At 49.2% G+C, this 21,153-nt stretch overlaps 6 protein-coding genes across 6 annotated transcripts; 3 read left to right on the forward strand and 3 right to left on the reverse strand.

The window, feature by feature from the left end:
• Positions 1 to 127: 127 nt before the first annotated feature.
• On the forward strand, positions 128 to 3,061 carry KY384_002219 (uncharacterized protein; the record flags this gene model as incomplete). The annotated part of the gene is made up of 1 exon (XM_044810745.1): positions 128 to 3,061. The coding sequence occupies one exon, from the start codon at positions 128 to 130 to the stop codon at positions 3,059 to 3,061; it is 2,934 nt and encodes a 977-aa protein (XP_044672719.1).
• A 368-nt stretch (positions 3,062 to 3,429) lies between these two features.
• On the reverse strand, positions 3,430 to 4,671 carry KY384_002220 (uncharacterized protein; the record flags this gene model as incomplete). Its single annotated transcript, XM_044810746.1, has 1 exon — positions 3,430 to 4,671. The coding sequence occupies one exon, from the start codon at positions 4,669 to 4,671 to the stop codon at positions 3,430 to 3,432; it is 1,242 nt and encodes a 413-aa protein (XP_044672720.1).
• A 1,736-nt stretch (positions 4,672 to 6,407) lies between these two features.
• KY384_002221 (uncharacterized protein) lies at positions 6,408 to 7,611 on the forward strand (the record flags this gene model as incomplete). Its single annotated transcript, XM_044810747.1, has 2 exons — positions 6,408 to 7,029; positions 7,256 to 7,611. 2 exons carry the CDS (start codon positions 6,408 to 6,410, stop codon positions 7,609 to 7,611), a joined length of 978 nt encoding a protein of 325 aa, XP_044672721.1.
• A 2,008-nt stretch (positions 7,612 to 9,619) lies between these two features.
• Positions 9,620 to 10,479, forward strand: KY384_002222 (uncharacterized protein; the record flags this gene model as incomplete). The annotated part of the gene is made up of 4 exons (XM_044810748.1): positions 9,620 to 9,803; positions 9,871 to 9,966; positions 10,024 to 10,202; positions 10,267 to 10,479. The coding sequence occupies 4 exons, from the start codon at positions 9,620 to 9,622 to the stop codon at positions 10,477 to 10,479; spliced, it is 672 nt and encodes a 223-aa protein (XP_044672722.1).
• A 2,038-nt stretch (positions 10,480 to 12,517) lies between these two features.
• Positions 12,518 to 13,566, reverse strand: KY384_002223 (uncharacterized protein; the record flags this gene model as incomplete). The annotated part of the gene is made up of 2 exons (XM_044810749.1): positions 12,518 to 13,362; positions 13,413 to 13,566. 2 exons carry the CDS (start codon positions 13,564 to 13,566, stop codon positions 12,518 to 12,520), a joined length of 999 nt encoding a protein of 332 aa, XP_044672723.1.
• A 222-nt stretch (positions 13,567 to 13,788) lies between these two features.
• Positions 13,789 to 16,035, reverse strand: KY384_002224 (uncharacterized protein; the record flags this gene model as incomplete). Its single annotated transcript, XM_044810750.1, has 1 exon — positions 13,789 to 16,035. The coding sequence occupies one exon, from the start codon at positions 16,033 to 16,035 to the stop codon at positions 13,789 to 13,791; it is 2,247 nt and encodes a 748-aa protein (XP_044672724.1).
• Between the last annotated feature and the right edge of the window lie 5,118 nt (positions 16,036 to 21,153).

Here is a 21,153-nt window from a genome sequence, read left to right on the forward strand (position 1 = left end):
TTGTGCAGCACCTTTGACAATCGGAGTACTTAGCAAGTCGTTTCCCATCTACTAAAACCATATCAGGCTTTTGGAGATCTACTTCTGGCAAAAATCTTAGTGAACTCGCTGTTGCAAGATTCTAGTCATGAGTGCTGCAACCCCGCAAGTAAGCTCGGCCAACGGGGATGGAGTTGGGCCTGATGCACCCAAAGCACCCTTCAAGCCTCGTTGGCCGAAATATTCGCCCACTCGAATCCTCAATTATGAGGCAACATCTCAAAACACTTCAGAGCCGTCGCCATTGCATATCAGCCAAGGCGAATCTCCAGTTCATGATCAACAAGAGCCGTTTGACTCGTCGTCCTCCGCCATGCAGGAAGCTGATTCCATGATGACGGGTACTTCAGAGCATTCTATTGAGAATGGCTCAAAACCTCGCACTCAAACTCTGCCGGTCCCAAAAGAGGCGCCTCTTCAACGCCCCAAAGCCTCTACCGTCTCGAGTAATGTCACCGAAGTGCCTCTACAACGACCTCAGCATTATGAAGAGGAGATTGCCTTTTCTGACATAGTGGCAACATTCGCTGTTGACGTATCTGGCAGTACAGAAGGAAGGGTACTTGAAGAAGAGAAAGACGCAATCAATTTGCTCTGCAGTGGCCTCTCTCGGGATGCTCAAAGTCAAGCGCAAATCATACCTTGGAGCCATGTAACTCATCGCGTGATTCGTCCGACTGAAATCGATAGTCTCCAACCAGGGGGTGGTACAGTTCCCAATTGTCTCAACCAGGAGACTGACTCAAGGAAAGCGCTGAGCATGTGCTCCGCTTGGTTCTTACTTACGGACGGACAAGTCGACCACCATGAGGTCCTAGACTTCTCTAAGGGCGTTTGTGAAGCAAGCCTGCATGGGACACCTTGCGTCATCATTCTATTCGGCTACAAGACTTCAAGACCTGTGCAAGCTAATGTCTCTGTCGGTCTGTCAGTTTTTAGCAATGCGGCAGATTGCTTGTTCTTGTTCCACGACATCGATAGCACACAGGTCTACGTGCTGCAATCAAAGGGAAAATTCAACCAAATCCTACCGCCAGGCTGTCGAGAGTTGCTTCTAGATCAGACAACTTTGTGGGGCAGCTTACCTAACTTTCACTATCGTGAGTTGTTTGATTTACCATTACCAGCTCGACAACAGTTGCAACCCGATGATCTATTACTACAAAGCGGAAAGAGAGTCAATCTCCAGAACTTGTTTCATGACCAAGTCGGATCTCTTGAGGCCCGAGAAATTATGGAAAACGATGACAACTTAAAGTCAGTATTACTCGCGGCGCAATTACGGGGTAGGGACGATGACGTAGGCAGTTGGGTGTCAAAACAAAAGCTCGACAAAGACAGCATCTTGCAATGCGATAGACCCGATCTTGGGATGAAAGCATTTCTCTCGATGCAACATTTGTTGGAGTTGCTATTCTGCCAAGGAATAGATTATTCGAGAATCAGACTTTGGAAGCAAGAATTAAGGTCAGCCCATTACATGAACTGGCGCAGCTTCGTGACTGGCGCCATTGCGCATCACGATTCAACGAGGTCTCGAGACACAGTCGTTAGAGACTCAATGTCTAGGCTTAGGAGCAACCGGAGAGAGATGGACACAGGGGTTCATAGTCCGCACATGATGGTGCCGGTAAGTCCGACGCCGTCCCTCCAGGGAGGATTCACCAAAAACATGTCTTATTCAGAGTATTATGATACTTCAAATGTTTCCGGACCGCCCGCACCTCCTACAATGTCCCGCAGACAGCTACCAGGGCATGGCGATCCCGATTCCAACCGAATTGGGACGCAATATGTGGGCAAGCAACAATTGAGCAGTCTCAAGGTGAGACTTGGCAAAGACTCTGGAATCCTCTATATACCGGGCTACAAGGACGAATTTTCGAATCCCAGCGTGGCCGGACTCTGTCCCATCTGTGACGAAAAGGATATACCACTGGTTGTTTTGCTGAAAGCGCCACCTCAAGGCCTAGCGACACCTGGGTTCCCTAGCCCGAACCAACGAAAGGGTCTCGTCTATCCTCTTGCAATGGGATCCTACCCTGAAACGGATGTACTCTCTTCACAAGTATGCTGTGACTCTTGTGCGTTCATTCTAGTACAGAACAACATGTCCGTTCGAGACGATAACATTGTTGGAGCGATACCAATCTTAGAGAGTGCCTTCACCGGAAAGTGCAATCAGACCACTTTCAAAGCGATTGACAAAGCTTTGCAGCACAGGTTTCACGAGTCCGCCGTATTCTTGGTATTCCTTGCAGTAATATTCAGCACAATTGCCAATACCGAAGACGACGCCTCTGACGTCAGCTTAAGTGCTCTGCAAAGCTTGGCAAGTCTTGTGGCCAAGCACACCGAGCTACCTGTGAACTTGAGTATGTCAATCAATGAATCCACTCCTCGGACCGGAACTTTTGGGAATCCTCGACCTTTGCAGCGGGTGATTTCGCAGAATTTCCTGGGTATTTGGGAGCCAGATTGCCCACTGTTGCAGCATCCGCTCGAGGGTTTCGTAGTACTCGCTCTGACGGCCCAAAATCTTGGAGTGTATGGTTTGCTGAACCATCGCGTCGACGTCCCCCTCGCAGTACTGCATCGCTTTCTGTACCACCTAGTGGAGAAACACTGCGCTTGCGGCAAGAAAGATCAAAGTGCGGCGTCAACGGCCTTGAATGCCATTATTCAAGATCTGCAAAAAGCTGGTAGACCCTACGAGAGCGTCTTTGAACCTCCGCGCGGGAAAGATGTTGAAGACCCAGATGTATCAATGACTGGGGAGACTTCGGGGCTCCAACAGATGTCAAGCACCATCCTCAAAGGAACATATCTTGTCTCGGATGAAGAATTGGAGGAGTTCGACCGCCTCGATGATTTTGCGGCAGTTGTCAAAATGCCAGTATCGAAACTAGAAACTTTTCCGAAAAGTTTGCTCTTGGAAGCGAGTCAGAACACTTATGCGAGTGGTGTCTTCGAAGTATTAAGAGCTTCTGAAGTGCTGAATGATACTTTCAATATTGAGTAAGCAGTACGAAGCGGTGAGGAGATTGTTGCGAGCTGTCACAGTGAGCCTTGTTGTACCCCCAGCTTTATCAACGCTAGCTTCCTGTTTCCCGCAAATCAACGAAATGATGAAAATAAATGCACATCTACAAACGGCTTAGGAAAGCATAGTAATTGCATAGATCCTTTCTACTAAGCTTGATTTGTATATTCTGAGTTTATTTTGGACACCGTCCACACCCGAATTTCTGCGGAAGTTGAACATGGTTACGTGGTACTATTTGCAGCTAAAAGCGAAGACACAAGTTGAAAGACCAAGCTCTTATCACACAGATCTCAATCAAAACGCTTGAGCCGTTAGCAAATCTTGCATCCATCACGCATCTTCATTTAAGCCTTTTTTGCAAGCGCTGGAACCAAGGGTCCCGGAGAGACAGTCACCTCCCCTGTCTGTGCCCCAACCGACACTGTAGTAGCGTTCCGCATCTCAAAGCTATAGCTAGGCTCCTTGGGCTGTACGCTCGGCTCCGTGAGCGGCTTGTTCAATGTGGCACCGAAGAACCACGGAGCGATCTTAGCGTCCTTGATCTTCCGAACAGCTCCCACAATATCAATGGGCACGTCCTTCTCGATGTCAAAGGGCTGAGCGCCAAGAATGGGATCCTTGCTGAAGACAGGAGGCAGCCATACGTTTCTGCCAGGGGAGTGAATTCTTGCACTGCCATCTTTAGTGCTGAAATAGCAGAGGAGATGGGATAAGTAGTTCGGATCGTCTACGGGAAATACGATGTGCGGGGGAAGCTTAGCTTTCACGATCAAGAGCTCGGCTTCAGGCGCGGTTCGTCGAACGATCGCTGTAGCGACCTTGACGCGGCCGCGGAAACTGAGATCTTCGTCCTCCTTGTCGTCCTTGGTGTTTCCGGCGACGATCCTAGTGGCGGCTGCCGCATCCTCGAGCACAATCACGTCGATCTTGTAGTAAGTGCGGATGAGTAGGCCGAAGTCGCGGCTGGATTCGACAACAATGTAAGTGGTGCCGACTTGTTGAGCAGCAAAAGTCCATTCGAGGTTGCCGAATTGGATTTTGGCGCTCTTCAGGGCCAGTGCGGTTGCCTCGTACTTTGCATCCAGCGATCCTTCGGGGGAGATCGGTGGGGTGGCCTTGATCGCGAAGTCTTGCCCCCAGAAAACGGTGATGGTTTCCACTTCGCGGTCAATTACTTGAGGTTGTCTAGCCACCTGATCTCCTTTCCCTTGGCCAGTGCTCGAGGCGCCATTTACCTCACTTTTTGGTGGATCAGGGGGGTTCAAGCCGCCCCAGGTAATTTCGACCAGCTCTCCTTGGGGTTGATTGGCAGTCTTGATCAGAACCTTGTTGTCCGGGCAGACGACCCTCAAATTTGGTATCCGAAAGTCTTGGGATTTCTCATACGGTTCGACTGGTCCAGTGCGAACTGGATCCACCCAAGCATTGAGGTCAAACAGGAGACCGCCAAGGATGATGCGGCGCTCAAATTTGATGGCAAATCTAGGGAAATCACTTTCGCCAGAAGCGCCGAGTGTCAGGATGGCATAGTGTGGGTTGTAGAACGCGCTGAGCTTGGTAGCAGGAACGAGTTGTAAGATAGCCATGATATCTGAAATGCTTTGATTGGTTCAAAGGACTGAGGTCAAGGAGGTCAGGATGTGCAATCTTTGTCTGGTAATTTTGGAGAAGATTTGAAAAATGGGTAATATGTCAATGAAGCTTCCATTGGGGGTTACTGAACACGTCTTTTATGCCTGAGAGATCGACGGATGACGACCCAAAACAGCAACGCCTCCAATGATCATTTTTTCGCGAAGCGGCAAGGTCGACCATTTTCGACCATCAAATTGGGGCATCAGGTCAAATTGGATGGCTACACAACCACCAGCGAGCGCCACACTGGCCCTCAGCAGCTGACAATCGGCCGTAATGGACCAAGTATCACCAATGTTGAAGGTACCTCGAAGACTAGATGCAACGATGGCTGAATCTGGCCCCATCAGCTCACAAAAAGGAACGATTGATGGCAGGCAATTATATCAACGGTATCTTGATCAGGAATGGACCGCCTCCTCCGACCAACAGAACGCGTGGGGTACGCCACAAGATTTAATTCGAAGCTGAATGGGTTGGGAAATTAACGGTCGCATATATGGCTGCGAGCTAGTTTCCAAAAGGAGTAATACACGGGCGGCTACGGGCCTGCATGACATGTGACAGTGACGTGACGGGCCAGCCCTTGACTCTTTTTGGACCAATTTTGTTACGAAATCTCCTGGATAAGGGGCTAGTGAGTACATGGTGCTAAGCTCTAACGGTAATCGGATACGCCATCGCTGTAGATTACCACCGTTTTCAGAAACAGCAGGAGGCTTGTTCCGCAAGAGCTGAGGGGGCATTAGAGGGCTTGAACGGTGCTTGTGAGTTGCCGGTCTCCATGGGTTAGAAAGACCAAGATAGGTCGTAGACAGGTTCGCTGAAGATACTATCACTTCCTGAGCCTAGTCTTCACTTTGCAATGAGATACTTTAGGTTCCACGTGATGGGGATGGCTAGCAAATTGTCCATTTTGGATGGTGAAGTCCTTTCAAGAGCTTTCAAGGAGGCGTGAAACAGACTACTGTGCGGGCGAGAAGCTGTGAGAGGCGGTGTAATTACCACGGGACTTCCATCTTTCAAGTGTTGAGGGGCTTTGAATCTGATGTGCCCAATCACTATCGGATGCCCGATTCGAGACGTTTACGCATTCTGGACTCTTGCTAGATAGCAATCCTCGGTACCAGTATTCTCTCTAGGGTAGGTGCCTCGAACAAAAAACGATGCGACGATCAGGTTCCTGAACGTCACGAACATAAGCTTTCGCTGAGCTCAAATATAGCCGAGCTAATTTCTTAGACTGTATGTGTTCTACCAATAGCGGGAGCGTCATTTGGCCCCTATTTCAACAGGCTATGGGTGCCGGCAGTTGGTTGACGCCTAGTCGCCGGGGCCATTGCGCCAAGAGCTTCAGCCTTGTGCAAAAGGATTGCATCTTGGTGGTGTCACCAACATATCACAAGATTAGGGCAATCTTCGCCAAGTAAGCCTAGCTTCGGGTCAAGTGGTGTCATATACTTGGTTGTGTTGTATATTGTAGGAATGTCAAGCAATAAAACAAGCGGTGCTTTGAAGGGCTGGACTTCCTCCGCCAAACAATCGAGGATCTCTGGACATTCTTTGGACTTGCCTCACAACCATCCTCCTGTCGACTCGGTCCGCTATTTGCCTGAATGTATCAGAACCTGATGAAACGACATGGAGATATCTAAGGCGTAAAGTGTGGCCCACTTGCATTGCATTAATGGGCCCAGAAAATCTATTAGGCTTCGCGCTCGGGGAATGGCAGTCAGCGCGCGTATCTGTGATCCAACTGAAGCAGATCCGAAAAGACAATAAGTGGAGGTTGAAACACGCGTTCTTCGCCGACATGGGCGGGTTTGTGCTTCGAACAGGCGATGGTGTCAGATTCTTTCTAGATACGAAACATATCCATTGGCTGCTTGACCATCAAGCCATTTCGATGGCACAATTTGAGGAGCATTTCCTTCTCGACCCTAAAGCTATTGATGATCGCAATAAATCTGACGTGTTCGTACGCGTCATTGCTGTTGGACAGGCACTATGGTTCTGTGTCAATATTATAGCTCGCGATATACGACGAATGCCTATCACAACGCTGGAAATAACAACTATCGGGATCATTATCGATAGTGTCTTAGTCTACTACTTCTGGAAAGATAAGCCTGCTGATGTCCAGAGGATGGAGGTGGTCAACATCCAAATGACCATCAGTGAATTGCTTCTGTTGGAAGAGAATGAAGCAGTTCGAACACAAGCTTACTTCCGAACACCGCTCAACTTCGCCAGCCGTAAGGTCTGGTCAATGAGCTTGATCTATATTTACGGGATGAATATGTTGAAAGGTCTGCTTCCTTCGTTTTGGCGGCCAAACACAGGATAATGACTTGGCAGGCGGTCAGAAAACGATGTACTTCCTATTACAGGAATCGCCTGGATCATAGCGTTGATCTCTGCTTATGCCTTCTTGGGCACTAACTTCATCGCCTGGAATTTCCATTTTCCGACTTCAATCGAAAAAATTGCTGTGGCAGCTCTCGTCCTGTGGGCTAGTGATACTCTTCACCTTAGGTATTCTGGTAGTCGGCCTTTTCTATGGAGATCGCGGCATCAGGAAGATGCAAGCAGATGTTCAAAAGCGCCGGGAGATGCTTGCAAACCCTGATCCTCTGGAAGGGAATGCATGCTTGAAGGACCGCGTCGTCCATATGTTCTGGACCCTCGCGATGAAGCTAATGAACAACAGCCTTGAGAATGATCCAAACCTGGATGTGTCCCTCGTCTTTCTTTTGGGTGTACCGTGTTTTGCAGCGTACACTGTCATCCGAGCGTATATCTTGGTAGAGGATGTAATTGCCTTTCCCGCGCTGCCTCCAGATGTGTACAGGACCGTCGATTGGTGGGGCCTTCTTCCGCATATCACCTGATGTTGGGCTCATCGAGAGGTTCACAACACCATTCAATTATGGTGGCTTGCGACCCGTCTCACTTTGGACGAAAGCCTACAGCAGAGATAGGGGGTTGACATAAGACATTTGTTTCTGAAGTTGAGAAGGGTCTCTAGTGCTCGAAAGTCCATTCCTTTGCGACCGCCGCAACGAATACTCCCCAATTCTTCTCAGTTTCGGAGCAGCGTCCGCCACCGTGTAAACGGTCGTGATTTGAAGCCAAACTGGACTATCAAGGGAAGAATTGAGCTTCCAATAGTCGGTGCGAAGCTCAAATTGGACTGCAGCTGGTCGGTTCAAACCCCTTAACTGGACAAGCGGGCAAAGTGTTGAGCTTGCTCAAACCGCGACCAATCCACCATACCGTCGGCAGCCCCGCCTGGGAGGAACTCCTCTCTCGTCCGCTAGTCCAAATTTTAATTGAGCGCCTGTGCCTGATATGGTGTAGCTTGCTGTGTATCCTGTCCAGATCAGCTGCGACACAATGGCGCCACAAGTGAGAATGATAAGGTTTCAGTTGGCGCTTGCACCTGGTCCCACTCCATTGTCCTTTCCACGGGCCTTTGGAGAGCTAATATAGTCAAAGATCCAGGAGTCTTGTGCCGTCACGCATTGTAAGCTCGCAAGAAAATGACGAAACGTTCCCCAGGATTAATTCTCCGGGTCTAGAAGCTTGACAGCTGGCTCGGACCTCTCAACCCAACGATAGCCAAAGTCAGCCACAGTAGTTCCTCACAGCTGAAATACTTGCTATGATGGTACTACGCACCAGAGCAATCTAGTCCCTTCCCGATCGGGCCGCCGATCAGCCACAAGCGTATAGAAAGCGCCCTATTCCGTAGATGCTGGCTAACCCGTAAGGCAATTACTCCGGATCATAGACTAAGCCCTACTAATGCAGGGTGACGTACAGTCGCTGCTGGCTTTAGTGTTTCACGATGACCCGTTCGGACGTTGGACATGCTCACCTCTGTGACCGACACTCCCTCACCTTGATGATTGGCAAGCAAGCTTCGCCATTAATGCAAGATCCAGGAAAGCGCACGTGCAGATTGAGATAGGCTCGTTGGGGAGGCCAGTACAGGCAATCGAAAAGTCGCTAGTGATCATCTATCAAGGCCTGGAACACGCCAATTTGGTGTCGACTTTCTTCGCGGCAACAAGAGTCTTGATTGCCGCCTCTGAGCCGGTTTATGTTATCGATGTAAGCATTGTTATTTTGCACCAAATCTTGCTGGACGTGTTGATTTGCTATTACAGCATGTTGACGCAAGCTTCGACCGGCAGACAATTGTCACGCGTTGCAATCGAGATGTGGCCTCTTAGATTATTTGCAAGTGAATAGACCCCATTTTAGAGACTTGGCACAGCCCGAACAAGCATCTCTCACTTGCCGTGTCGATTGCCTGTATCAAGTGAAAGATCTTCTCAATCCGGCCGCTTGATCCGGTCACCTGCATGCCTCATGTATAGAGAGGCTGGCTGAACATATGGCTAGCGCTAGCTATAGACGCATCGTGTGCTCTCTGGGCCGCACTCAGCTGGAGTATGGCTCCTTGCGGCGTCAAGACTTCAGTCTGGATTCAAGCCATCATTGGTATGACAAGCTGAACTTGAAGATGGCTCTCTGTCATTGGAAGGTCTCGGATCATCTCGACTCTTCTTATCTGCAGTTCAGCTGGACAAAGTATTGTGGCTGACAGAGATTGAAGTAACGACCGAGGGCATCTCCTATCACATACTGTACTCATCATGTTAGTGGTGTGTGGCGTCCTGATAGCGAAGTCGGAGGAGCTGAGTTATGAATTACGAAGGCGTCTCACACCTCTTGCTCGGTAAATGGTTTCCAGAAATCAGACATCATTGCAATCCGTCCAAAAATTATAAAGAGGTCGTCAAACCCGCTGAGTCCATCACATATCTCACAGCACTTTATCCAGATTCAAGCAAACTTAGCCCAACTTCAAAGATCATTAGTCAGTTCACCATGCCTACGACGTATACCATCAACTTCAACAACAACTCCAATTCGGACAGCACCTATGCCTTTTTCGTGAAAAGCCCCGAGCTTTCTCCCACTCCGGGATCTTATTTCAGCAACGTCTGGATTTCCCAATTTGTTCCAAACGGTGCTACCTTTGACATTTCGACAACTGATCAATTCTACGCATGTATGTCCCGAAATCCAAGCAGGCAAACGAGATAAAACATACTGATGTCGGGTTGGTGACATAATAGGGACTGGTACAAGTCCGGAAACAATTGCTCCAGGTGTTAAAGTTAAAGGGGGTGATGGTAAACCAGCAAACTTAGCTACAGTCAGCGAAAACGGCAGTAAGAAACCTCATTCGCTGCAAAATCTTGCTTCAAACTCACAAGAGTGACCTCTAGGTGACTACCCTATGACTACAGAGTCGGGAGCAGCTTTTTTCAAGGCCGATCTGGAAGACGGCAAAAAGGCCGGTAGCTTTGCTATCCAAACCGATGGATCATTCCAAAACGGGCAAAATTACCTTGTTGGCCTCGGTCAGCTCGATTTGAATAACGACCAGATTGTTCCTGTTGCCACAGTAAGTGATCTTATAGAAGATGGTACATCATGATATGCTATCTGGATCCGCTGAAAATACTTAGGCTCCCGCTCAACCCGGGTTTGGTTACACGTTCACTCCAGTCGTCAAGTATTACGTTGCCGAAACAGTCGAAGCCCTGGGCACTGTGGTGGAAATAGATGCTGGCAACTTGGAACCTGGGACGATCGATTTCACCAATGGGCCAGGACAAGGCAGAACGACTGCTAATGTCACCGTGGATCACTTCAATCATTTTGCGGTGACATATCAGTAGTGCAAATAACACCAGGGATCATGCCGATACTTATTGATCCCTTGACTGCTGTCAAGTCACGATTCGTCGACTTGCTATACAAAGGTTGCTTGGTCATTTTTCTGTACAGGCCTGTTTACATGACATTCGTTTTCGCGAGTACACAATAGCTTGTTCATATCGCAATACAAATCTTTGACGTCTTTTCGCGCACGTTTGTCTTAGTAGCCTAACACTCAATCGCAAGACTTCGAGCATGCATATATACTGCGCAGATGAAGATTTATGCTGACTTAGGAGATGAGGATAGTCGACTGTAAAGACTAGCTCGCAGATGTGAAGCCACTGCGATTACTCTTCCAAAGCCACCCTGAGAAATCGCAGTTTGATTCTAAGTCGATCTGCCTTTAGCAATGTCACCTTGACAGTAGCTTGCAGTGCCACAACATCCTCGTGCAGCTGACAGAACGAGCTATCACTGGAGGAGTCGCTAATGGAGGTCTCGGATACGCCCAGTAGCTCGAAAGATCGCAGCTAAGGAACGATGTAAATGCCAGTGCATTCCAATTCAAAGGGTCGGATAGCGCCATAACGCCGCTTCTAAATCGGCACATGGAACGTGAAGACTTGCCAGGCAACGAGTCGCTTGAAAATACATAGCTGAAACGGAGGATACAAGAACACACCCTGCTATTTCTGGAGGAGGGTAGCGCGTACAGCCGCTTTCCTGATGCTTGGCTTTTGACGAGGACGAGGCTAGTGCATGGAAGAGTCTTCGATAGAATTTTCCGGTGTTGTGAAGGAGCTCATCAGGTAGTTGCAGCTGAAATAAGCGCCGCTCTGAAGCTTCGCCGCCAGAAGCGGCACGCGTGACAGCTGTAACACAACCTTCTTGACCCACTAGCGCAATCAAAATTTATATTGCATGATCATGATTTGGCGATCCAGGCTTTCAAGTGAAGAGTAAGATCTGTCTGCTTGAATGCAAGAGGGCAATTTAGTGAAGAGATCGAAAGATTACTGAAAGACTCGGCGTAGGAAGCAGGAGCGTCTGCTTATTCAATGACTCTGCTAAAGAACCTCTGAATGGAAACAGCGGATTGGAACCGAGTTGTTCTTTCAAACGCAATGAAGTGAAGAGTAAGTGGTCATCCCATGCCATACCGAATGATCAGCATTGCGTGTAAGTGTTCAAGAAGTCTGAGCACTCTTGGTGGTGGTCGTCCCAAATCCATACCACATGATACCCAGCGAATGCAATGTATGCGGCAAAGCCAAGCCGGAGGTCCGGATTAGAAAATCAATCTATCCACCTTCTATATGCCACGTAAATTATGGTCTATGCTGCCGTCATTTCGTATCCACGTTCAGCCGGATGTTGTTGTACGCTGCAGGCATGAAGATGTATCAAGCGAAGTTTTAATGAAGCAATGTGCACAAAGCGACCAGAAAATGTGATCATCTAACACTGCATCTGACTAATCACAAACAGTATATAATCTGCTGTAAGACTCTTTCCGTTATCAAGAAAAATCCTCGATGGTCTAGTGGGTTAGTAACAATCATCCTGCTGACAAAGCCTAAACCTGACATTTCTGCTTAGTTATGATTTCCGCTTGTCGATTCGGCAGTCCGCGGGAGACCGAGTAAATTTCCCCCTTCAAATGCAGAAGTGATGATTAACATGGTGCAGGGTTCGATTCCTCGCCGAGGAGTTTCCTCTTCTTTTTTTTGGCTTCTAATCAACCCCGGCGGACATTGTCTTTCTATTCTCACTGAGCAGGAGGTCGTAATGGAACGGAATTCTCAGATCCTCAATGACCAAGATATGTATTAGGTATGTGTTGGATACAGAAACCCTGCATATCCTCAAGTAATACGGATACCCCGCTGGCTTATGCATTTAAGACTGATAGGAGACCTGAGCGTGGTCCTGGCGGGTGTAGGATCTCGCTCTTGTGAGTATGTATAGATTTGGTATACTGGCTATGCCGGTTAACTTCTAGGGAGACGCCTGTATCCTTGTGCAAATTCCGAAGAAAGATGGAGGCCATCTTACTCATTGTTTCGAGTCGAGGTCGTTCAAGCTAGGGGGCAACGTTGAGTGCTCCTCATCGAGGGCCAACTTGAAGAAAATTCGGAAGAGACTGAAGCCATTAGATGACAATCGTCTCAAGGCTGTCAAAATACATACCTTCACGTATTTAGGCTCAACGTATAAAGCTTCAGCTTCCACAAGAACGTCACCCGGCTTCTCATCGTCTCTGAGTAGCTCAATGGAGCCTTTCACCCAGACCTTCCTACCTTCAGCCTTGGTCGTATACGCTCTGAGGACCAGGTATGACCCTGCAGGTACTGGCTTGCGATAGTTGATCATAAGATTGGCAGTGACAGCGATTTTACTGGGCAAAGAATTAAAGCCGCACCGTGCCAGACCCTCATCGAGCATTGTCGCCAGCAAGCCTCCGTGTACAATACCGTTATGGCCGCACATGTCTGTACCCACATAGCTCAGAGAAACTAGCTCTTTATCATCGCTGAACACCAGTGGTGGCACCGGGAACTTTCCAGGACCCATAAGCGTACCGGCAGTCAGGCTATGAGGTCTGATCGTCTCAGGGTATCTGAGATGGGGTCTTGACTCTGTCCAACCTGGTCGTTCGCGCAGGGCCACCGAGATTGGATGATTGGTAATATGTTTGTTGATCTCGGCTGCTTTCTCGTGTGCGGTATGGAAAAGCTTCAAGGATTCGGCGTCTGAGGGGGCGGATACAAGAGAGAATATGGTCGTGGCGGCAGGGCCGGCGGTGGCGACGATGCCGACGGACGTAAAGAAAAAGGCAAATGCGCCATAGGCGAGGATTCGGCGAAAGCGAGCTCGACGAAGGCTTGGGTTGGGAGATGCTATATCATCACGGTCAGCAATCGGAAGCACATTGTTTGACACTCCTCACTTATGTTGGATTGGTGTCTAATGGCCTGAATATTGAATCTCGGGATAATGTTCCGGGGCCGCAAGGTTGCTGAAGGAATCCCACGGTGACCAATGGGCGCAAATTGCTTGTGGTACATGGAACGACAAATTGAGACATGGCGGGCAGCTGACATGGATGCAATGCTCGCTAAGGGGAAAATACGACTCGTCACAAACAATACTCGAAGTCGCCGCTTCCCGAAAAGAAATATCGAAAGATGTCAGATCATATCTAATCTCAATGATCTCTTGGCAGTCTTGGCAGTTTGCTTCGTCAGGGGGCAGTTGATTCAAGTTCAAATATATGCCGCTGCTCATGAAAATCATGATATGTACAGGTGGAATTAGAGAGCTCCTCATCCATCTCTCTCCCAGTCTAGCTCCGCATCTGCCATCGTCTCCACTTCCATGTCCGCCGGCCCTTCTTCATCGACCCTCTTCCCGCCTTCGACGACTAACTCCACCCCCTTCACTGGATGCAATAGCATGGCAGGTAAGCACATTCTTCCCTCCCCTGTAACCTCCTCCTGTTCTCCACCATCATTGTCGACTTTGTACCCTAGCCACCTTCGCCAAAGATTTGGTGAGAAGCCCGCATCATAGAACCAAGTTTGCCCCTTGAAGTTGTGTTCGCGGCCGCCGTATACGCTCGTTCTTGCGCCGCCTGATGCCCCGTTCCTACCCCCATTCATTACGTCCGCCAGGTACTTTGTCGGCCATCTTCTGTCGATGTAGACAGGATGGGGAGCGTAGACGGCTTTGAGACCGTGATGTAGCGCAATTGATGCAGGCCACATCTCGGAAAACATGTGGTGGCGCGCTAAGATGGTCTCACGATGCATTCTCTGCAGTAAGCGGCGGGAAAGACGTGATGACGCGCCGATAGCTGATCGTCGTGGTGGGAGGCCTGTGGTGGTGTTGTAACCCGTAACATCGTCAGTGTAGAACCATGTCGTGCCGTCTGGGTCGAAGAGGGGGCTGAATGTTATGAGATCGGCTTCTTCACCGACTCCCCATTCGTAGTGGTCTTTTTCTATCGAGGTAGCTGGAGTAGGGTCTTCTTGATCGGCGAGCATATCTTCTGGGCTTTCGGGGCCCCACACTGGTTTGTCGGTCTTGCCTTGTGGTAGACCTGGAACTTCACTGTTGCCGGATTTGAGGCCAGACCAGATGTTGTTTGGGCTTTCTGTACCCATCTCAGATTGCACGCGGACCATCTGTTTGAAGTCTTCCCAGCTACCATGGACTGATGGGATATAGAATCGGCCGTTTCGCTCCCAAAGCCCCTTTCGCGGCTGATCTCTTGTCCATTGCCGCACGCGTTCAAAGAGGTGGTACCAGTGGCCCGTATATCTCACATCTAGCTCCCAATTCCAGAGATGTTCATACTCCGGATGCTGGGTTGAGAAGTATTGTAATGCCATATACAGGCCCCGGTATACACCATGGACGGGTAAATCACGGAAGAAGGACTCTTCAAGCCCCCCGTAGATGAGACTCATTTGTCTCTCGCTCCACAGAGATCCCATACCGCGGAATTCCTCAGGTAAGGAATTTTCTAGTACCCGATCATAGATCTGTTTTTCAGCCCAGATCGGTACATTGTCATCTTTAACATGAACTAGAAAATGGACGGTGTACTCGCCACCTGACATTAGCGAAAGCTCAGATATCAAAGAACGCAGGTAGATGATTTCTTCGGATGTGTAGTCATGATCCCACCATGTACGGATGACAATCGCAGTTCTTGAAAGCCTTCTTATGTCCTTGTTCAGGGTAGTGTTTTCGGTGTCATTGTGTATTGATGAGACAGTCGCATTGTTCCTCTTGTTGAGCTTGACCTCAATACGGTCTTCTGATGTCGTAGTATCCCCCGCGTGGGTAAAAAGAGGCTTCGGCGCCGTCTGATTCGTCTCAACATTCTCGAGTCTCCTCGCATTCTTCTTAAGACAAGCATCCTGAGCCTCAGCCCACCTGACTTTCTTGAAATCAACTTCCGGAATACTTTGGCCCCCCGTCCACATATCATCAGCGCCTTCCCTGTCACCGTTCATGCCAGCACCCGACCCTCCCTTCCTGACACTATAACCATATCCATATGGTCCCAGCCGGCCGAATCGATCAAAGCACACATCATCACGCAGCCCCAGCGTCTCATGTGCACCGATCACCGGATCTGGCATTCCCCTGGGCACTCCCTCGTAAAGATGCACTTGCGGTATCCTGATCTTCTCCTCTCTATCCAAGAAACACTCTTTTCTCTGCGCAAACCCCTCTTCCATCTTGTGATATGGATCAAACGGCACACCCTTCGGCATCTTGTTCAAGTCCCTGTGCTCCACGGTCTTCCCCACCGTCTCATTCGTCTCTGCAGTTGCTTCGCCTTCCTCCTCGACTCCCCCTTCCTCACCTGGATACTCCCCTCTACTCTCCCCCTTAGGAACAATACTCCTCACGCCACCAAAATACCGTGTCAGGAATGGAAATTGCTCCCACGGCGGCGGTCGCGGCGGTCCGGTCTTCTCCACTGGGCCCATTTCCAATTGTTTTCTTGAGACATGGCTCGCTCTGATCAAGCTGAGGATGAAGAGGATGAGGGTCATGAAGACGAAGAGGCAGAGATAGCGAGTTGTGCGTCTAGAAGGGGGTCTATAAGGCTCCTGGGGGGTCGCTTGGTTTTGCGGCTGTGGTGGGGAAGCATTGGCGCGTTGGAACCGGATGTGGAGCGCGAGGAGGAAGAGTATGAGTAACGGATTGGGTGGAGGACATCATTTTCGTCGACGCTGGAATAGGTGGAAGAATCTGAGTCGGAATCATGAGAATAGGCGCAGGGGTAGTTCTTCTCGAGGTCGGGAATAGAGAGTTGAGGGCCGGCAGGTGCGTCGAGGTTACGTTGTTTGCCCATTGTGGTCGAAATGATGGTAGTTTATGAGAACCGCATGCACCTCATTGTCAGGTATTTTTGGACTATCAAGGGAGACCTGTTCCGGTGTTGCGCGCAATCGCGGTAGTTTTCGAGGGGAGATTCAACGTCAGTGGGGCTGCGTGTTTGTTTATTTTCCCACTTTTTGAGGGGCAACCGCTTCAGCCCTATCAGCCCTTGAACTACCAGGGGCTTCATCTAATGCCGTCTCCTCTCGTCCTCCCCATCTTCATCAATATCATACATACTATTCGGTTTATGATCTCTCCAAACAAATCACATGCTCTGAATAGGAGCTTTGGACTGACTGCTTGATGGAGAGCAAACAGTAAGATTGAATAGTCTGCTTCCAGCCCAGAAAAACACGGCGCGTTCGTGAAGCCGAATCTTTCGTGGCATGCATTTGCAATGGTCATGAGGACCTACCTTTGCGCAGTTGATTTGACCGACAATGAGTTGAGTCATACAGAACATGGTGGGTCTTCTTGCGTTGATTGCTACTCCCATCCGCGACGACAATATAGCTCCTCCCGTGAGACGAAATAGCATTGCTGCATCTAAGCTTTTCTAGTTGACAAGCATTGGGACTAGAGAGAGCTTCACTGAAAACGTTGATGGCCTATTCGTTGCTTGTAATGCGGACTGTAACATCAGGTAGGCTGTTGGGTATTTTTTTACGTTATTGGCCATCAGAGCATATGCTCAGCCCACAATCCCAATACACTGCGTCACGATTGAGCGTCTATAAAGTAGTAGCGGTACATCTCTTGATCATTCGTTCAAAACAAAATGCATGGAACTCAGCTTCTCACCACTTCTTCTGTATTCATGGCTTGCTGCTGATGTCTCCCTATCAACAGGATGGTTCCTCTGACTCATATTATTGGCAAAGTATCTCTACCTTCAGAAAAAATCATTGCTCCCCCTCTCCACTACAGTCAGGATAACCAGTACCAAAGTAGACAGCTCACTGTCCTCTCGTTGGCGCTTCGAGTTGGTGGCTACCCCTTCATTCAAGCGCCCCATCGAATCCAGGGTTGTGGTCAGCAGAGTTCCTTCAACTGCTTTGGAAGTTCGATGTCGGAAAATCTACCCGCTTATGCTTTCGCAAGATACACAAGCAAAACAGGTTTTCGAATTCTAGACCATTGCACCGAGTTTGATTGATGGAGTTTTGGCTAATCTAGCGTTGTCCTTCGGCTCCAAATGTAACCCAATGACCTATCGCTGCTAGTTTGAGCAAACTCGACGGAGAGAAAACGCTGATCCCTGAGGCATTGAATAAGCACCAAGGGCCTCCTTTACCTGAGCAAGCATATTTTACCAAAGCAGGGCCTACTATGACATTCGCGCTCAGTGGTTCGATCCAACTTGTGTGCGGAGCCCCTCACCTTCTAGAGGTAGCTGACAGCCCTGACGCTAAAGAGATAGACTGGCGACATCTTTGGTCTCATACGGACGGGTCATGTAGTGAACCCTCACCTAGTCCGCGTGGACTTGGCATAAAGTAACGCCAGAGCCGAAGCATGACATCGAACAAGCACGTGCACGTGAAGGATGATTGTCACTTAGAGTCATCATCAAGCCGGTTGATATATACTCCGACGGTCTTCCTCATGCTCCGCCTCTTCCCATGAGTCAAGGCGGACTATTGGTTTTCGAATAGGGAGATAGCGCACCTTACTTGATGAAGGACTTCATACTCCAGTGAGAATACCTTCCTTACCAACAACATTCATCCAAGAAGGCTGACCTTGACTGAGTGTTTCAGTACGCAGGCAAAAAGACCTGAGAGGCAAGAGTGACCAGCAATTTAAACGCTCTGAAGTTAAGAAGCAGTGATAACTCCTAAACCGGCTGTCATTCTTTTAAATTTTACTGCAAAGATCAGGCCACTCTCTAGGACACCGCTAAAATCGGAGGAGCTAGTTGATATTCGCGGTTGAGCTAAGGTTCCCCAGATTTATCCGCTCCAACAGCCCAAGCCGTTTGTATGGACCCTTCAAAAGCTACACTAGGAAACCGTTCTACAACAAGCGAGAAGTCGAGACAGCTTGACCACATAGGGCGAAGACTCCGCTGACTATCATTAAGTCTCTGGTAGCAGGCATTTTGTGTAGCAAGATTGATCTAAGACTGGCTATCGCCTGATCCAAATCGTTGAAGTATGATCCAGAATGCCTACCTATGATTGTGACCAGTGAGTCTAAGTCGTGTTGGATCGAGGTGGTCTGATCATTGCAATGACGGATCTACCGAGAAAACCTCAAGCCACAGCAAGGTCTGGAGCACAGAAGCCAAAGCACCCAGTGATATAAAATCCACAACAGACGTGGAAAACTTCTCGGATCCTTTCGTCTTCCAGACACCTTTCATTCTCACCGAGCCACACATTTCAATACCCAAACCAGCTCAACATGGTCCGCCTCATGCATACCCTCCTAATCCTTCTCGGGAGCAGTCTTCCTCTCGCCCTCACGAGCATTGTCCCGGCGACCCCAGTCCTCGACAAGCGCATCACCTGCCCCGCCGGCCGCGCAAACTGCAACACCGTCTGCTGTAATCCTGCCCCTAGTGTCCCACCGGGCTCGTTTGCCCAAGCTGCCGACGTCTGCGGGTCTTATTTCAGATCGAAATGCTGCCCCGCCTACCTTCCCTTCGGCGCCAGCTCGGTTGGCATAACCGCCCAGACAAACATATGCTGCCCCTCTTCTGATTACAGCAACTGCGGCGGAGCGTGCTGCTATGGCACATGTGTATTTGGTCCTAACAACTTCCCGTTTCCACAAACCCAAACCTGCCAGAAAAGCAAAGGCCCCTGCAATACACCCAATACAGGGACAGGGATTGCGTGCTCGGTCAGTTCAGATTGCACGAGTATCACGAGAGGTACCTGTCCGAGCGGTGGCGGATGCTGCTATACGGGTCCAGCTTGAAGGAAGGAGGGGACGGTAGGATGGAGTAGGGGAGGAGTAGAGGAACGGAAAGTCTGAGTAGTTGCACTATTGGAAGGTCTTGCTAGAGCAATTCTGATCAAATTTGCCATCAAGTAGAGAGGTAGCAACAGAGATCAAGTCAACTTTTCCAATGAGCGCATAGCTTCTTCAAGCCAAAAAAGCATATTGTGCGAAATATTTCCTCAACCCTGTGAATTGTGCTCGCAAAGAAGTGAAAATAGACTTACAGTCCCAGATTTGAGCGACTCGTCCAAAACATTGGGCCACGCTGATTTGCTTTCCCACTGATTTGTACAAAGCAAGCAAAAATATCCTTTCCAAACCTGTCGTGGCATGACATGCACCACTTCAAAACATTTAGTTTGTGATATCACTGCACGGCAGTGTCAAGCAGCCAAAACACCACTCAAGATCAGTCACATCAGTATTTCACTATCACGTCATCATTATACAGGCGCTGCGAGGGCACTGCAGGTGAAGTCCCTGTAAAATTTTGGTAAGACTTTGTTTGTTTACTTTCAATTCCCATGGCAACAGCCTCAGCCCTATCAGGGGTCTCAGCGCAGGCTACGCACATCATCTGGTCGATGCTTCGTCTCTCCTCTGCTTCAATCCTGAAATTCCTTCGTTCGATCTCTTCATCGTGCAGTTCTCAACGAGGTCGATCTTTCATTCATGACAACGAATCGAGTATGAGCCGCGCAAAGATCGAGAAGGTGACCATCGAGCATCTTCTTCAGACCGGCCAATTAAAGGAAATCATGTTTGGGAGCCCATGGCCAACCGCCGCAGAAATATGGTGTTCAAAGTATTATTGGAGCTTCATCAATGCGATGCTACCTATGCTCAAGATCGCTGTTCTAGAACGGCCTGGAGGCTCTTCGCAGAAGGCTGGGATGTCCTGTCGGATATCCTCGGCGAGGGCCATTGAGTTGCCACTTGGGAGACAAATCAGGCATCTCCTTGCGTCTAGTCTTATCCGATGGCATACGCTACTGCATATGACTGTGTTCAACCCTTCAGGGTGGATGGTTGAGGTATTGCTATGAGTGCGATGCAAAGAAGCAGACCGACTCGCCGTCAAGCACCATGGCGGAGACGTCGTGTTACGGCCTTGGTTCTTCAAGAGACTGCATCTCGATCAGGGTCGCATTGAAGGATATGTCTAGGATCCTTCGGTCAGGCACCGAGAGGCCAAGCTTGCCATCCAAGCAAAACCAATCATGCCTCTCGCTACTTACGTGCGAGTCCCCTTTCACGGTCTGCATCCCATCAGCCGTGGAGCTGTGCAGTGCAGTACACCAATATCACTTGCCAATGAATACCCTCATATCCACCGTCTGTTAAGCAAGATATTGGTCTGTCCGTTCTTGACGCAGTTCTTTAGGTTGTTGGTGCGGAAGACCGTGCGCTGCAGCGGAAGCGGCCTTCCCCTCTGACGTATCTTAAGAGGGTCACTTTCCCTCTCTCCCTCTCTTGTCACATGCTCTTCCTCTTCACCCTCACTTGATCTTCCCATTTCCCCCCATTTCTACTAAATTCTCATCTGGGGATTGCGTTCACACCTTTCCTTTGCGCTTCTTGTCGCTCACTGAGCTGTTCCTCGCATTTGTTCTGACAACACTCTTTATTCATATTCAAGCTTGTGCCCAGGTCGACACTCTTGGCTTGCAAGTCACACCGACTCCAGCTTGGATGGTTCAATCAATCAAATACTCTCAATTGTTCATGGACCGAGCAATACAATCACATCTCAGCAGTACAGTGCAGCTTCCCGAACGCTACACGCCATTGAACACCGCCAAAGAGTTCGGCAAGAGTAGCACACCATCACCTTGAAC

This window comes from Bacidia gigantensis (genome assembly GCF_019456465.1).
Source record: "Bacidia gigantensis strain McMullin 20006 chromosome Unknown contig_134, whole genome shotgun sequence".
In the NCBI taxonomy this organism is placed as follows: Eukaryota; Fungi; Ascomycota; class Lecanoromycetes; order Lecanorales; family Ramalinaceae; genus Bacidia; species Bacidia gigantensis.